The sequence below is a fragment of the Antechinus flavipes genome, chromosome 2 (genome assembly GCF_016432865.1).
Source record: "Antechinus flavipes isolate AdamAnt ecotype Samford, QLD, Australia chromosome 2, AdamAnt_v2, whole genome shotgun sequence".
Classification (NCBI taxonomy): Eukaryota; Metazoa; Chordata; class Mammalia; order Dasyuromorphia; family Dasyuridae; genus Antechinus; species Antechinus flavipes.
The window spans coordinates 23,724,417-23,741,528 of record NC_067399.1 but is presented as its reverse complement, the minus strand read 5'-3'; the positions used below and the strand labels follow the sequence as shown (position 1 = coordinate 23,741,528).

General features: G+C 48.9%; 1 protein-coding gene across 1 annotated transcript in view; it reads left to right on the top strand.

The window, feature by feature from the left end:
* The window catches only part of SIGLEC1 (sialic acid binding Ig like lectin 1), a 57,865-nt gene that overhangs the window by 758 nt on the left and 39,995 nt on the right, over positions 1 to 17,112 (top strand). Inside the window, exons 3-13 of the mRNA XM_051973514.1 lie at positions 1,780 to 2,138; positions 3,667 to 4,000; positions 5,220 to 5,486; positions 6,123 to 6,377; positions 7,011 to 7,310; positions 7,689 to 7,946; positions 8,486 to 8,794; positions 9,409 to 9,666; positions 10,269 to 10,571; positions 15,708 to 15,965; positions 16,742 to 17,038. Of these exons, the coding sequence (XP_051829474.1) occupies positions 1,780 to 2,138; positions 3,667 to 4,000; positions 5,220 to 5,486; positions 6,123 to 6,377; positions 7,011 to 7,310; positions 7,689 to 7,946; positions 8,486 to 8,794; positions 9,409 to 9,666; positions 10,269 to 10,571; positions 15,708 to 15,965; positions 16,742 to 17,038 (3,198 nt within the window). The remainder of the gene's footprint in view (positions 1 to 1,779; positions 2,139 to 3,666; positions 4,001 to 5,219; positions 5,487 to 6,122; positions 6,378 to 7,010; positions 7,311 to 7,688; positions 7,947 to 8,485; positions 8,795 to 9,408; positions 9,667 to 10,268; positions 10,572 to 15,707; positions 15,966 to 16,741; positions 17,039 to 17,112) is intronic.

The window sequence follows — 17,112 nt, the reverse complement described above, 5'->3', positions numbered from 1 at the left end:
GAGGGTTTCTATTCTATCTTCTGACTTCCTCATGGTACCCCCATTTTTGAAGAAAGTCCAAGTCTCCCCATCCCCAATCTCTCCCGCACCTGTTTGGGTCTCAGGCATTACTAAGTGCTTTCAAATCCATGGTCTCATTTGGTTCTAATAATTTCTTGCCCTCATGGAGCTGATATTTGAATGGAACACTAAGAAGCATGTGCCTGGAGAGGGGGATTACTATGAATTATACATTTGTTTTTCCATATAGCTCCCTGTTGGGGAAAAAAAATCTCCCAATTTCTTGAAAATAAGAGCTTTTTTTCTTCTTGATTTTTTTGTGTTATCATTCTCATTTTATTTTTATTATTTTATTTATTATTTATTTATAAAATTTTTTATATATATAAATTTTTTTATTATTTAATATTTTATTTTCCTCAGTTACATGTAAAATGATTTTTAACATTTGCTTTTAAAATTTCGAGTTCCAAATTCTCTTCTTACTTCCTTCTCCTCTTCCCACATTGAGAAGGCAGTTATGCACAACATAAAAATCATGTTGTGAAAGAAAACAAAGATTTCTACTCTCCCCCCCCCCAAAAAAAAAAAAAAAAACTTCAAGGAAAATAAAGTTCTAAAAAAGTATTCTTTAATCTGTATTCAAACAACCAGTTCTTTCTCTGGCTTTGGATAGCGTTTTCCTTTTTTTTTTTTTTTTTTCTTCTTTTTTTTAGTTTTTGGTGAGGCAATTGGGTCATATTACCCAGGGTTACACAGCTAGGAAGTATTAAGTGTTTGAGGTCATATTTGAACTCAGGTCCTCCTGACTTCAGGGCTGGTGCTCTATCCACTGCACCACCCAGCTGCCCCTGGATAGCATTTTTCATCATAAGTCTTTCAGAGGAGTCTTGGATCATTGTATTGCTGAGAATAGTGGAGTCATTCATAGCTGATCATCTTGTGATTGCCATTACTTTGTACACAGCACATTTCACTTTGCATCAGCTCCTGTAAGTCTTCCCAGGTTTTTCTGAGAGCATCCTGCTCATCATTTCTTATAGCACAATAGTATCCATCGTAATCACATGCCACAATTTATTCAGCCGTTCCCCAGTTGAAGGGCATCCCCTCAATTTCCATTTTTTTGCCCTGAAACAAGAGCTGTTAAAAATATCTTTGTACATATAGGTTTTTATTCCCTTTGGGTATTTTTAGGCCATAGGATAGGCATTATTTTATAGTCCTTTGGGGATAGTTCCAAATTGCTCTACAGAATGGTGGACTCAATTCACAATTCCATGATCAATGCATTAATGTCTCCTTTTCCCCACATTCCCTCCAATATTTCTCGTTTCCCTTTTCTGACCTATTAGCCAGTCTACTAGTATGTGGTAGAACCTCAGAATTATTTTAATTTACATTTTTCCAATCAATAATGGATGTTTTTCCCCTGTAAGGCTATAAGTGGCTAGATTCCTTTATCTGAAAACTGTTCATATTTTTTGATTATTTAGCACTTGAGGAGTAAGAGAGCTTGATTTCTCAATCTAATGTAAAGAAGGGAGGCAGGTGTCCTGAATCCCCCCAGCATTTTCCCTCAGGACAGCCTATGGCGAATTTGGCCTTGGGTGAATTCATGCTTGATGGGGGAGGAAGGATCAGACTGATTGATTCTCCCTCTTCCCTCTTCACTACTGGGTCTGGGCTCCTGAGAGATGGTTAGCGCAGAGGATGTTCAGGAAGTCTAAGACTTTTCTCCCCTCTGCCCCTTCTCTTTTTTCTTTTTTCTCCCCTCAGGCCTGGGTTCCTGGAAGGTGAATAACCCTGAAACTGTTCAGGGTGTCAGTGGCTCCTGTGTGGAAATCCCCTGCACTTTTACCTTTCCTAATAATGTGAACACAAATCAAGGCATTATTGCCATCTGGTATCGAGACTTTGCAGATCCTGAAAGAAAGACGGTGGTAAGCCATTCTGCAGACCCAGCACAGGTGGGGTCAAGGTACCAAGGCCGGGCTGTGTTTCGGGGCAACACTGAGCAGAAGACCTGTAATCTACTGATGCGGGAGCTCAGTCCCAAGGACAATGGGGACTATACCTTCCGATTTGAGATCATCGGGGGAGACAAATGGTCTGCCAAGAGGAGCACCACGATTAAAGTTACTGGTGAGACTCGGAAAGATGGAACCATCCTCTATCACCATCCTCTATCCTTCCTTCTTATTCTTCACCTCCCTCTCTGATCCCCTTATCAACCCTATTCCCCCGACTAGAGCCACAGGAATTCAGATTTAGAAGAGATCATCTAATCCAATCCTCTTCTGATCAAGGATTCATTTTTCACTATCTCTAGCTTCCCCGATGAGTCATCTAGTCACTTTTTAAAGACCTTTAAAGCTAAGAGGCAGTTGGATGGTTCAGTGGATAAAGCATTGAGTCTGGAGGCAGGAAAATTGAGTTCAAAACTCATTAGTTTTAGGAGGTCCTGGCTTTTGTTGATTCCCCAAACTCCACACATTCCTTTGGATTCCTCCTTTCATTGTTCCTTCATCTCTACATCCACTGTCACATTTTCAAAATCATAAAATGTTCAAGTTAGAAGGGACATTAAAGACTCCTACAGGAATGGAGATGCTCTCTTAAGTATTTGTGACAAAGAGGTCACCCAGGCCTTTTTGTGATGAGCTCTAATGAGGAAAAATCCACATTTACTAGTTATGTAACCATGGTCTCCATTTTCCTATCTGTAAAATGGGGATAATAATAGCACTTTTCCCCCAGGATTGTTGTGAGGATCAAATGAAATAACATAAGTGAAACACTTTGAAATCCTTAAATTCCTATGTAAATTTTGGCTTCTTCTTCTCCTCCTTCCTTCCTCCTCCTCTTTTACCTCCTCCCATTATTAGGTGGCTTATTCTTATATCTAATTAAATTTTCCTTTCTAAAACATCTTCTAGTTCTTTTAATTCTGTCTTTTGGGTGACAGCAGAGCATACCTAGTCCCATTTGCACATGATGATCATCATGTCTCCCCTAAGTCTTCTCCAGTATAATGATCTCCGTTCCTTCAATGGCTCCTAAAATGACATTATCTCTAGTTCCTTCCCCATGCTTTTCTCCCTTCTATGCACAAGTTCCAACTTGTCAACATCCTTCTTAAACTGTGACAATAAATGTCCATGAGTCATCTCTTAGTCTCATTCCATTCTTATTCTTACCTCCATTTCCATTTTTTATTCTCCTTCCTTCTAGTAGGTCAGAATTCAGTTCAGAGAAGAGAGAGAGAGAGAGAGAGAGAGAGAGAGAGAGAGAGACAGAAAGAGAGACAAAGAGACAGAGAGAGAGAGAGACAGAGACAGACAGAGAGACAAAGAAACATGCAGAGACAGACGGAGACAGGAACAGAGACAGATGGACAGAGACAGAGATACAAAAACACACGGGGGGAAAGAGAGGGAGGGAGAGAGAAAGAAAAAGAGAGAGAGAGAGACAGAGAGAGAGAGAGACAGACAGACAGACAGACAGAGACAGAGAGAAAGATGAAGTTTCAGAAAAAGACCTAGAGATCTAGAACTATTCAGGAACTAAAGATATAGGAAGAAGGCCTATTTTTCCTATTATATCTACCTTGTCTTTTCTACCTTCTGACTGGGGACTCCTTTTGGGGATAGGTGAAGGGGCCAGGATGAGCTTGTGTCTCTGTGTTCCATTTCCACCCCAGATGAACCCGGCAGCCCCACCATTACCTCCCCTGCTCATCTTCGGGAAGACACCCAAGTCACCTTCAATTGTTCTACTCCCTACGTGTGTCCTGAAGACAAGAGCTCCCTTTCTTGGCATGGTCAGGATCCTGTGCGCTCCAACACTAGTGAGCTCCAAGTACTGAAACCCACTGGGGTCATCTACCAACAAAGCCTCAGCCTTGCCTTATCCTGGCACGACCATGGCCGGCCGCTCAGTTGCCAGTTCTCTGGGGCAGGGAAGCAGAGCCAGAGGGAGATCCGCCTCCAGGTGCAGTGTAAGTGACAGCAGACTGTCCCGGAGGCTCTACTTTGGGCTTCCTTAGTCCTTATGCCTTAACTTGTTCCTATGTCTCCTAGTTAAATTTCTTGGGATTGCTATCCTCTTACTGGAAAAGAGATTCTATTATCTCTCAGACTAACGTAGACTGGCAACCCAACCCCTAGGTCTTTCAAGGTTGGCGATTTACATCTTTCCTAGGGTGGGGCAGGTGATGTAAAATAAAAAAACAGTAAAAAAAAGTAACTATCCCTATTGCTGCTGAATTTTAATTTTAAAAATACTTAATTAAAAATTAAATTAAATTAAACAAACTATCAACTGAAAACTAACTAAAAAAAGAGGTATATTCTATGGGCAAAAGTAAAGTAAGCCAAATGGAGATAAATAATTTAAGCTGATTTTTAAAAGACAAACAAATCAATTAATAAATCAATGATGCCTTTTTTTTTGATGGAAGAGGGAGAAGATCAGATCTCTTTCCTCAGGGAGACTTCTGTCTACTTATGAAACTATATGTTTTCAGTTGCAGTAAGGTATAAAATTGGCCTTCCTGATACTAGTATTTCCTCTTAGCCATTTTGCCTTTAATTTGGGGGCTGCAGGCTGGGGTAGGGGAGGGGTGTTCTGCACAATTTTATTTTCAGCTCTTCTTTTACTAGATTGGAAAGGTTTAAAAAAAATCTTAGCATAACATTTACTAGATTTACTTATTATTACATTTAATCAGGGACTTACAATTTGAAGCAAGATTTAAAGAGCCATTAAACACCTAAGGGGGTCTTCAAACTTTTTAAATAGGGGGCCAGTTCACTGTCCCTCAGACTGTTGGAGGGCCGGACTATAGTAAAAACTATTGTTTTGTGGGCCTTTAAATAAAGAAACTTCCTAGCCCTGGGGGAGGGGGATAATCGTCCTCAGTTGCCGCATCTGGCCCAGGTTGTAGATTGAGGACCCCTGAATTAAGGTATAGTTGGGTAGCTTTCTCCCTGACTCCCAAGTGTGGCCAGTTATTGCTCAATCTAATTGCTTTCCCGCCCACTTCCTTGGGACTCGCCCTAACCCTTTCCCAGCCTGCTGAGCTGGTCTAGGAGCTGTCCTCAGCCTCACTGTGAGTAGCCAGTTGTTCTAGACTTCATCATAAGGTGATTTAATTCTCCATTCCATATCCTCTAATGGACCTTGCTCCTTAGCGATCCTCTTCTCTCTCTCTCTAGTTGCCCCCAAAGGAGTGAAGGTCTCTCTAAAGCCCTCCACGCAGAACATCCACCTAGGGGATTCCTTTACCCTCACCTGTCAAGTCAATAACAGCTACCCTAAGCCCACCATCTTCAGGTGGTTTAAAGATGGCGCCCTCTATAATGCCGATCAAGAAGTGCTCCAGGTGAGCAAGGCCACATGGGAGGACCACGGGCGCTACTCCTGCGAGGCGGAGAATCCCTTGGGCGCTGGAAAAGCCGACCCCATCGCTGTCCCTATCTTTGGTGAGTTCCTCCAATCAGGGCTTTTAATATTCTGAAGTGTGGTCCCCATAGGAAACTCTTTCTCAGGGAGGACCTGCTAACCCCTGGGGCTGGGAAATGGATGGAGTCCGCCCTGTTAAGCATCTGGGGATTTTAGCACTTTTCTGTTACCTCCCCTTGGCAAGCTGGGAGGTAGGGAGGACTCCAGCCAGCTAAGAGTGTCAGCTGCTAGGGAAGTGGGAGAGACTTATGGGGGAGGTTTCCATCAAGGGGTCCAGATTATGTGGTGGGGCTATGGGTGGATTTTAATTCAATTTAACAAATATTGGTTTTTTGTTTAAGCCTGGGTCAAATGTAGTGGGCTCAAGACTGGCTTAGATGAGATCTGAACTCAGGTTAGATCTGGATTAAAATCCTGTTTTTGCTACTCACTAGAAAGACTCCCTGAAGGCAGGGGCTGTTTCCTTTGCCTCTTGGTACCCCCGGCACTGAGCAGGGTCATTGGCGGAGTAGGATCCATGAGTAGTTACCCGGCCAGCTAGATGGCCCGGGACAGAGGTCTTGTCCCACAATTTCAGTGGGAGGAGGGACACAGCCCCACGTCCCGGGGGCGATCCTGCCTCGGCCCTTCCCTTGCTCATTCTGTCTGTCCCTTAGATCCCCTGATCCAAGTGCACCCTCCAGGAACCATCCAGGAAGGGCAGGCGGTGTCTCTCACCTGCACCCTGCCTGGGGGGGACAGCCAGAACGCCTCCTACAGCTGGTTCAAGAACAACGTGTGGATCGAGGACGTGGCCGTCCGGACCCTGGCGTACGCCCGAGTCAGCAGCGCCGACTCCGGCTTCTACTTCTGCACGGTGAAGAATCCCATGGGGGTCAAGTCTTCCCCACCCACTAACCTGGTGGTCACCTGTGAGTTGCCTCCTCCTGGGCAGGGGTTCGGGGCTGGGAGGGGGCTGGGCGGCTGAGGCCGGGGATGTGCCCGGTCCCGTTTCTGCGGCAGCTGTGAGGGGCTGCAGCTCCGTGTTGTGGAGAAAGCCTTGGGCTTGCTGTCAAGAAAGTCAAGTTCCATCCTGTCTCTTCCACAGGGAGGAGTCTTGGGAAAGTTACCTCTGTCTGGGGATTAGTTTCCTCATCTGTTAAATGAGAGGAGGGGGCTCTATGGAAGCTCCTTCTACCTCCAAATCAATGATCACAGATCACTAGCTCCTCTCCCCCGAGTCCTGGGTCTACTGGACTTTCCAAACAACTTCTCTCCCTAGGACCCCCCTCACCTTCCCCATGCTACCCCATCATACCAGGGTGCCTTCCAGTGGTGAAATCCTGTGATTGTTCATAAATGAAAGGGCTTCCTGGGGGCCCAAGAGGAGGCAGGAGTCATGGGGCTTCCAAGGCAGAGAAGCCATAATTCTCACTGGAGAAATCCTGGAAAGCTTCCTGAAGGAGGTGGAACATTAGCCAGCACCCTTCCCCTGATGCCGGACCTTCCTCTGGGCCCCCCACCAGCCCAGGGGCCCTCCCTCAGCTCCTCTCTGTTCTCTGCAGATCCCCCGAGGGTCCCTGTGCTCACCTCCTTCCTGGAAACCCAGAGGGCCCAGAGAGCCATCATCCACTGCTCCGTGGACAGCGAGCCCCAAGCCAACCTGACCCTGTGGCACGGCGGCCGGCCGCTGGTCTCCTCGACCTCCCAGGACACTCCCGATCAGCGCTTCAGCGTCACCAGCGGCCACAACTCCCTGCGTCTGAGCATTCGGGGCCTGGAGGCCGACGATGGCGGGGACTACACGTGTGAGGCCGTCAACGTCCTCGGGAAGGCCTCCTTCAGCCACAAGTTCAGGGCTGACAGTAAGGGCGGCTGAGGGGGAGGGGGGCGGCCACGGGGACCCCTGGACTGGCCTCGGAGGGTCCCAGAGGACTTCTTGTATCTCCTGAGGGAACTCGGGTTAAGCACTAAGGCTGAGCCACAAACAAGTAATACGTAGGCCCTGGAACGTCACAAACAGCTCTGAGAGAAAGGGAATTTCATTCAATTTGGGGGAGAAAAAAAAGATGGGGAGAGAAATCCCAGAAGACTTCTTGGAGTGGGCGGGGGCAGTTAAGGGTAAGGTGTCCCGAAGCTGTGAGCGTGAAGGGGGGAAGCATATTCTCGGCCTGGGAGAGTCTCAGGGCCTGGGGCTGGACTAACTGAGGCAGACCTGACCCTTCCCCCTTCCTTCTCTGTAGCAGCCTGGGTTGAAATCCATCCAGCGTCCCAGGTGGTGGAGGGCCAGGAAGTGACGCTGAGCTGTGTGACCACCCGCGGGGACCGGCCCAATGCCCTCTATACCTGGTACCGGAATGGCGAGAGGCTGAAGGAGGGGCCCCTTGGCCTCCTCACCTTTCCCAGGGTGCTCAGCGCCAACTCGGGCTCCTATCACTGCCAGGCCCAGGACAGCCTGGGCAGCAGCCGGACCTCGCCTCCCGCCACCCTTACTGTTATCTGTGAGTGAGCCCCGAGGTTTTGGGCTGGGGAGGGAAGGCTGCGTGCTGGGGACCCCCTGGCGGGGGTCCGTAGGGTGGGCGAGGGAGGATTTCCTGTTCCCCAGGAGCTCCCGGACTCGTGGAACTCGTTTCAATCAGTGAGCACCGATTACGGCTATTGTGGGTCAGGAACATTATCCACTTTGGGGAAAGAAAGGCAAAGGTTAAGGGAGGACAGCGGCACATAAGGTTGTGCATACAGGACTGACAGACCAGGGAAGTGGGAGGCAAGCCCCGAGGGAAGGCCTTAGCATTGAGGGTGCTTCAGAGGGGCTTCAACTGAGTCTAGAAGGAGCCAGGGGAGGCAGGAGGCTGGAGGTGGGTCAGCATTGCAAGTCAGGGAAAATTCGGGGGGCGGGAGGTAGGGTGGGTAGCAGGGAGATGAACGTCACCCGATAACAGATTACACGGTCTGTGTGTCAGTGGAGTTTGGCAGAGAAATAGCCGTCGTTGCCCACCCACGGCCCCTCACTCCCCCACCGCCTTCTCCCTGCGCACAGACCCCCCGCGACAGCCTTCGCTCACTGCCTTGGTGGCCCCGGAGGCCGGGAGGCTGGGCCTCCTCTCGTGCACGGTGGACAGTGACCCGGTGGCCGACCTGAGGCTGCTCCGAGGAGACCAGCTTGTGGCCGCCTCTCGGGACGAGGGCCGAGGGGGGCCGAGGCGTCCCCGGGTCCGGGCAACCTCCGGGCCCAATTCCCTCCGCGTGGAGATCCGCGACGTGGTGCTGGAGGACGAGGGGGAGTACACGTGCGAAGCCACCAACATGCTGGGCAATTCCACAGTCTCCACGGCGTTTGAGACCCAGAGTGAGTGGCGGCTTCTGGGAAGTTGGAGAGATGGAGGTTTGGGGGAAGAGATGGAGGAAGGAACTGGAGGACCAAGGACAGCTCCTTAGGAAGAGTCTAGGGGGAGGGAGGACGCTCTTAGTGGAGAGGATGTTGCTCGAGTGGACATAGCCAGAGCGTAGGTCAAATGGGAGAAGGAAGCCTTTGATGTTACAGCTTTGGATTGAACTATGGTGGATGCAGGGGAAAAAAGGGAAAAAAGGGCCTTGTGCAGAATGGGTTTCAGCATGCTCAGGGTGTCCCTCAGTTTTCCCATGTGTAAAATGGGCTGTTAAATTAGATCACTCCGGTCACGTCCCTAAAGCCCTTCAGTTCTAACATCCCACAATGCATTGCCAGTGTCTTACCCAGACTCCAGTCTCAGTTGGGCAATGGCCATTCCCGTGTGGAAGTGGAGGGCTCGGCAGAATCAATGTTACCCCTGAGCTTTCTTGGGAGCTGTCATGATGGAGGCCAGAGGAGCGAAGAAGAGCCATCTCTTGTGGCTGGGAGGACTGGCCACAGTTGGGTTGGAGGCAGGAGGATGGTCTGCATGACTTTAACTCCTGGCATCTGTGACTTTGCTCTCCCCTCAGGTACCCGGCTCATCATCTTTCCATCAGCTACCGTGAAGGAGGGAAGAGGGGTCAATCTGACCTGTGTTGTGACCCGGGAGTCCAACAATAGCACCACAAATTTCACTTGGTACCGGAACGGGGCCCCGTGGGCCCAGGGATCACAAGGAACTGTGGTCCTTCAGCCTGTGACTAGGACACATGCCGCCCTGTACTCCTGCCATGTCAGCACCCAAATAGGGGAGAGACGCTCCCCTGCAGTGGCTCTACAAGTGCTGTGTGAGTGAAGGGCATGGGAGGGATGAGTCCTGAAGGAAGAAAGTTGGCTGTGGTAAGGTTGGGGAGGAGGGAGAGTAATTGGGAGGAAAGGGCTTGGTCTGAGTCTTGCCCTCTGGGCACTGGGACTGAGGCTACCCCTCTAGCATTGGGACTGAGGCTAGCCCTTTGGTACTGGGTCTGAAGCTAGCCCTCTAGCACTGGGTCTGAGGCTACCTCCAGCATTGGGACTGAGGTTAACCCTTTGGCACTGGGTCTGAGGCTAGCCTTCTAGTACTGGGACTGAGGCTAACTCTGGCATTGGGCCTGAGGTTAAACCTTTGGCACTGGGTCTGAGGCTAGTCCTCTAGCACTGGGACTGAGGTTAGCTCTGGCATTGGGACTGAGGCTAGCCCTCTGGAATTGGGACTCAGGCTAGCCCTCTGGCATTGGGACTGAGACTAGCTCTCTGCTCCTAGGGCTGAGTGCTCCAGGGAGAACAAGGAAGTCATGTGGGTTGGAGCTTAGGTTGGGGGATGTGATTGAAGCTACTCTTAGGTTGTGATGTGGATAAACCATGATAGTAGATTGAGGAATCAGCCTAATTCTACCTGTTACCCCTCTAGACCCTCCAGATTCCCCCCATCTCTCTATCTTCCTGGACACCATTGGGGACCAAGGGGCCGTGTTCCATTGCACTGTCAATAGCAGCCCCCCTGCATCAATGACCCTGTTCCATGGTGAGAAGTTGGTGGCATCCAGCCTTGGCTCCAAGACTTTGGAAGGCAGGCAATTCCAGGTAGAGGCTAGCCCTAACTCCCTCAGGATGGAAATCAAGGACCTGAGACTAGAGGATGCTGGGAACTACCAATGCCGGGCCACTAATGCTCATGGCTCAGCCAACACCACCATTTTTTTTCAAGTTCATAGTGAGTATTTCTCTCCTCTCTCCCTTGTTCCTTTCTTCTTTCTAGGCAACTAAGAAGTGAACTTGGAGTCAGGAAAGATTTTCCTCTAGCACATACTACCTGCCTGACTAAATCACTTGACTCTGAGCCTCAGTTTCTCTAACTAAATGGGCTAGAAATATTGGTACTTCACTGAGTTTCTGAAAGAATTAAATCAAATCAAATCAAATAAATAAAGTAAAATTAAATTAAATAAGAATTAAATAAAATAATGTATTTAAATTGCCCAGTGCTTAGCATGCCTGGCACAGTGTAGTAAATGTTCATTGATTGAATGATTTTTTTTTTTTTTTTACTAGACTTGTAAGGGAAGGCAGTGAGAGAAGTATGTAAAAAAGGTGGCTTAGGGAACAATCTATTAGAGTAGGGGACTAATATATGAGAGAAAGAGGTCCAGGAGGAAGGAGAGTTTGCTCAATTTGCAGTTCAACCAACTATAGAAGATGCTTATTATGAAGAGAAAGGATTCCTTCTAAGGGCCTATTTGACAGCATCCAAATCAGTAATAAAAATGCTGAAAGCAATAGGATCAAAGAGGATCTCTGGAACACTCCACTGTTGACCTTCTTGTTCTCCCTGGAGCACTTCACTGTTGATCTTCTTGTTCTCCCGGGAGCACTCCACTTTTGACCTTCCTGTTCTCCCTGGAACACTCCACTGTTGACCTTTTTGTTCTCCCAGGAGCACTTCACTGTTGACTTTCTTGTTTTCCCTGGAACACTCCACTGTTGACCTTCTTGTTCTCCTTGGAACACTCCACTGTTGACCTTCTTGTTCTTCCGGGAGCACTCCACTTTTGACCTTCCTGTTCTCCCTGGAACAACTCCACTATTGACTTTCTTGTTCTCCCGGGAGCACTCCACTGTTGACCTTCTTGTTTTCCCTGGAACACTCCACTATTGACTTTCTTGTTCTCCCAGGAGCACTCCACTGTTGACCTTCTTGTTTTCCCTGGAGCACTCCACTGTTGACCTTTTTGTTCTCCCAGGAGCACTCCACTGTTGACCTTCTTGTTCTCCTTGGAACACTCCACTGTTGACCTTCTTGTTTTCCCTGGAACACTGCACTGTTGACCTTCTTGTTTTCCCTGGAGCACTCCACTGTTGACCTTCTTGTTCTCCCAGGAGCACTCCACTGTTGACCTTCTTGTTCTCCTTGGAACACTCCACTGTTGACCTTCTTGTTTTCCCTGGAACACTGCACTGTTGACCTTCTTGTTTTCCCTGGAGCACTCCACTGTTGACCTTCTTGTTCTCCGGGAGCACTCCACTGTTAACCTTCTTGTTTTCCCTGGAACACTGCACTGTTGACCTTCTTGTTTTCCCTGGAGCACTCCACTGTTGACCTTCTTGTTCTCCCGGGAGCACTCCACTGTTAACCTTATTGTTTTCCCTGGAACACTGCACTGTTGACCTTCTTGTTCTCCCGGGAGCACTCCACTTTTGACCTTCCTGTTCTCCCTGGAACAACTCCACTATTGACTTTCTTGTTCTCCCGGGAGCACTCCACTGTTGACCTTCTTGTTTTCCCTGGAACACTCCACTATTGACTTTCTTGTTCTCCCAGGAGCACTCCACTGTTGACCTTCTTGTTTTCCCTGGAGCACTCCACTGTTGACCTTTTTGTTCTCCCAGGAGCACTCCACTGTTGACCTTCTTGTTCTCCTTGGAACACTCCACTGTTGACCTTCTTGTTTTCCCTGGAACACTGCACTGTTGACCTTCTTGTTTTCCCTGGAGCACTCCACTGTTGACCTTCTTGTTCTCCCAGGAGCACTCCACTGTTGACCTTCTTGTTCTCCTTGGAACACTCCACTGTTGACCTTCTTGTTTTCCCTGGAACACTGCACTGTTGACCTTCTTGTTTTCCCTGGAGCACTCCACTGTTGACCTTCTTGTTCTCCCAGGAGCACTCCACTGTTAACCTTATTGTTTTCCCTGGAACACTGCACTGTTGACCTTCTTGTTCTCCCTGGAGCACTTCACTGTTGACCTTCTTGTTCTCCCGGGAGCACTCCACTTTTGACCTTCCTGTTCTCCCTGGAACAACTCCACTGTTGACTTTCTTGTTCTCCCTGGAGCACTCCACTGTTGACCTTCTTGTTTGCCCTGGAACACTCCACTGTTGACCTTCTTGTTTTCCCTGGAGCACTCCACTGTTGACCTTCTTGTTCTCCCAGGAGCACTCCACTGTTAACCTTTTTGTTCTCCCAGGAGCACTCCACTGTTAACTGTCTTGTTTTCCCTGGAACACTGCACTGTTGACCTTCTTGTTCTCCCTGGAGAACTCTACTTTTGACCTTCCTGTTCTCCCTGGAACAACTCCACTGTTGACTTTCTTGTTCTCCCTGGAGAACTCCACTGTTGACCTTCTGTTTTCCCTGGAACACTCCACTGTTAACCTTCTTGATCTCCTGGGAGCACTCCACTGTTGACCTACTTGTTCTCCCTGGAACACTCTACTGTTGACCTTCTTGTTCTTCTTGGAACACTCCACTATCGACCTTTCTTGTTCTCCCTGGAGCACCTCACTATTGAATGTGTTCTCCCTGGAATACTCTGCTGTTGACCTTTTTGTTCTCCTTGGAGCACTCCACTGTTGATCTTGTTCTCCTTAGAGCACTCCACTGTCAACCTTTTTTGGTATCCCTGGAGCACTGCACTGTTAACCCTGAACCACTAACGATTTCCAACCTTTCACTCGGTTCACACCAGGACTCATTTCTGTTTTGTATTATGTCATTTGACTGGTGGGTGGGGAAAGTTCTGAGGATTTTCCAAAGCATTTAACTGTTCTATTTACTCTTCTAGTAAACATGACAAAGACAGATGGACTCATAGAAAATGGTCCAGCTAGAGGAATTTTGAAACTCAACAGGAACCAAGATGACTTATTTTCTCACTTTTTAGCCCACAACTGGGCACATCTGTAGGTTTTCAACCTCTCCTAAAAGCAACAGCACACAGTGACCTAACCCTAGCCAGGTAATATCTGTCAAGCCTGGACTGTGAGGATATGTGGAAAGAACGACTTAAAACGCAGGTCATTGGGCAGCATTATCTCCAGTTTACAGATGGGGAAACCGAGTCAGAGGCTAAGCGACTTGCCTGGGGTCATAAAGCTAGTATCAGAGTTAGTATTTGATTTCACGTCTTTGACCCCAGGTCATCACTGAGCTGTATATTTTTAAAACTTGTGTGATCTTGGGATTCATTTCACTTCTTGTAGTTTCTGATTCTTTTTGTGGAAAATGAGGATGTTGAACTCAAAGATCTCAGGGGTGTCCCCTTCTAAGACATGGTGTTTGTCTTTGTTCTCAAAGAGCACCATGACATGGAAGTGCTGCCATGACATGCAAGGAAGGGACTTGGATGTGAGTGAGGGAGGGCTGAGGAAGGTCACCTGCCTCACTTTCTCCTCCAGCGCAGCCCAGTGGCCAGAGAGAGACCAGGGTGACTGGAGATGGCCCCGGATGCGGAGGGAGACCTCGGCCTTTTTTAAGCCCAAGTGCTCTTGGGAGAACTCTATGAGCTCTTGCTGGGCCATCTCCAGCCCTGCCGATCTCTCTCTGGCCACTGGACCCCGATGGCTCTTGAAGAGTGAGGCAGGTGACCTTTCACCGCCCTCCCTCCCTCCAATCCAATCCACTTGCAGGTCAAGGCAGCTCCTCCCCCATGTCAAGGTCCTCCTGGAGCACGAAGGCCAGACAACGATCTGGGAAGAAATATACTCTCCCCTGCAACAAGCACAGTTGCCACCAGATGGCGGATTATCACCATGTCAGAGCCTACGCAAGGCTGCCGCAAACACAAATCCCAGCTTTCCTGGAAAATAACTTGACTAAAATTAACCTGATTTTCAAGTCGGGCATTGAGACTAAAGATAAAAAAGACAAATGGGGTATATTTAAAAATACGGGTCAAAAGAAGGCCTTCCATTCTTCTTTCTGGTCTGGTTACCATAGAATCCCAGAGAAGGAGGGGCCAAGAGAAGTTGTCTGTTCTCTTCCAGTCCCTGTATCCTCCCAGGAGTCCTGACTCTGGTCCTTCAGCTTCTGATTGGGCGGCTTGAGCCGGAATCTGAATTTCTCTGGCTTCAGTTTCAATATCTTAAAATGAAGGAGGAGGCTCATAATGATTCTATGTGCCATTATCTCTCCCTGTCTCTCTTTGTCTCTGTCTCTCTCCCTCATTCTTTCCCTCTCCTCTCCTCCTCTTCTTCCTCCTTACTTCTCCTCTCTTCTCTTTTCTCTCTCTCCTTTGTTCCATCTCCCCCTTGCCTCCCCTTCTTTCCTGTCCTCTGTTCTCCTTTTGTCTCTCCTTCTCCCTGCTCCTTTCTCTCTCTCTCTCCTATTCTGATAGATCAATTAAAATATTTCTATAAAGTAAGTGCAAAGTAATTTTCGTGGTTGGGGGCGTGACATAAGGAAAGCTCTCAGGTAGGAGGTGGGCCTCAAGCTGAGTTTTGAAGGAAGCTCAGACTCTGGGATAGTAGAGGAAAGAAAGGGCATCATTACAGGCCCAAAGGTCTGGACGAGGAGAGAGAGTGAGAGCGAGAGCCTGTGAGTGAGTGTGAGATAGTTGGGTGTTTTGAGGTGACCTTCCTTCTGTTCCACTGTAATCTGCCTCCCCCAGGTGCCTCTCACCAGCCTGGGGCATCCCCAAGGAGCTGTCCTCGGTCCTGCACAGCTTGGAATTGCAGCACCTGCAAGAGGACTAAGAAAAGCCCCCCTGGGGATCACTCCCTCCCATCTCTTCCTTTTACAAATATGGAAATTGGGGTCCAGAGAGAGGAGGCTGCTTGTCTAAGTTGTGACTTCAGCCCGCTTCTTATTTCCAGTCGAGTGTTTTTGACTTTGCTTCTTTTTACTTCCGATTTCTGGAGCTGCTGCCAAATTCTTCCCTAGATCCGATTTAAATCCCCCACTTCTCCCAAGGATGCACCATGATCTCGAGCAGATTGACCAGCCTGCTCTCTGCCTTGGCTCCCCCCACCCCGCCCTTGTCCCCACCAGCTCAGTGGGTGTAGGAGGCTGGTAATGTCTCATTGAGGACAGTACAGAGCCTGACCCTCTGGTCCCTCTCCTCCCCCTTCCAGGTGCTTGGGTCCAGGTATCGCCCTCCTTGGAGGTCAAGGAAGGGGAGGCGGTGTCCTTGAGCTGCAAAGTGACAGGTGGGGCTCCCGATGGGACCACCTATCACTGGTACCGCGACAGTCGGCACCTCCCAGAGTTCATCGTTTCCACGCTCCACTTTCCTTCCATCACCGCTGAGCAGGGGGGTGCCTACCACTGTCAGGCCCGGGCCCCAGGGGGGGCCACCAGTCTGGCCTCCCCCGTCAGCCTTCATGTGTCCTGTGAGTACTGCCCCTAGGGTTGGGGAAGGGGGAGGAGGGAGAGTAAGGGAAGGGAGAAAGAAGAGTTGGAAGTTAAGGGTGTCTGGAAAAAGGGAAGGGTTGGAAGAGAAGAGAGAAAAAAGGAGGAAGAGGAAAAGTAGGGAAGCACAAAGGGGGAGACAGATACTCTTTCAGAATGGGACTTCTGAAACTTTTTCTACTTGTGACTCTTTTCATCTGTGAAACTTTTACACAATCCCAGGATTATAGGTATATAAAATAGATATAAATTGGGAATATAAATAAAATAAGTATGTAAAATATATATAGAATAGGTAGGCAAATCAGATTTACTACTACTAAATGCGACCTCCACTTTCAGTTATAAAATCTGGGTTTTAGAGTGTCCAGGTCAGTCTGGTGGAGGGAATGGAGAAGAAGGAGTAGGCAACACTCCCAGGCTCAGGAAGGGATCCTGAGTCATTATTCCCAGAACTCAAGCCCACAGTGGTATTGGAGAGACTCTCAGTCCTCCATCCCCAGGGCTCCTCTTAGTTTTTGTGCTCATAGATAGTTGGGGTGCTTAGAGTCCTGTTTCCATCAGGTGTCCAGAGGCAAGGTCTTTGATGCTGGTTATCAGGCCGGGGCTGTCCCTGCTGCTCTCTAGCTGCTCTAGACCCATCCTTGGGAAGCCAGACCCTCGGTCTGATGGACTTGGGAGAAGGATCCATAGAGAGGGTTCCCCTTGGCCCTTTTTGTACTTCCCTCTCCCCTTTTCCTCTGCTCTCCCCACACAGACCCCCCACGACAGCCTACCCTCACCGCCTTGCGAGGATTGGGGGCTGAGAGGCTGGGCCTCATCCTGTGCCAAGTGGACAGTGATCCCCAGGCCCAGCTGAGGCTGCTGAAGGGCGACCGGCTCCTGGCCTCCTCCCAAAGCAGCGTCGGAGTCGACTCTTCTCGAGTCACTCGGGCTTTCAATGGCCTCCGGGTGGAGATCCCAAATGTGAAGCTTGAGGATGAAGGCGAGTACACCTGCGAAGCCAGCAACATCTTTGGGACTGCGTCAGCTTCTGTGGCCTTCAGTGCTGAAAGTGAGTGAGTATGTCTGTGGGGGGAGGGGCGGGCAGTTTAGACGTTTCCAATGTCTAAACCGGACTTGGGTTTC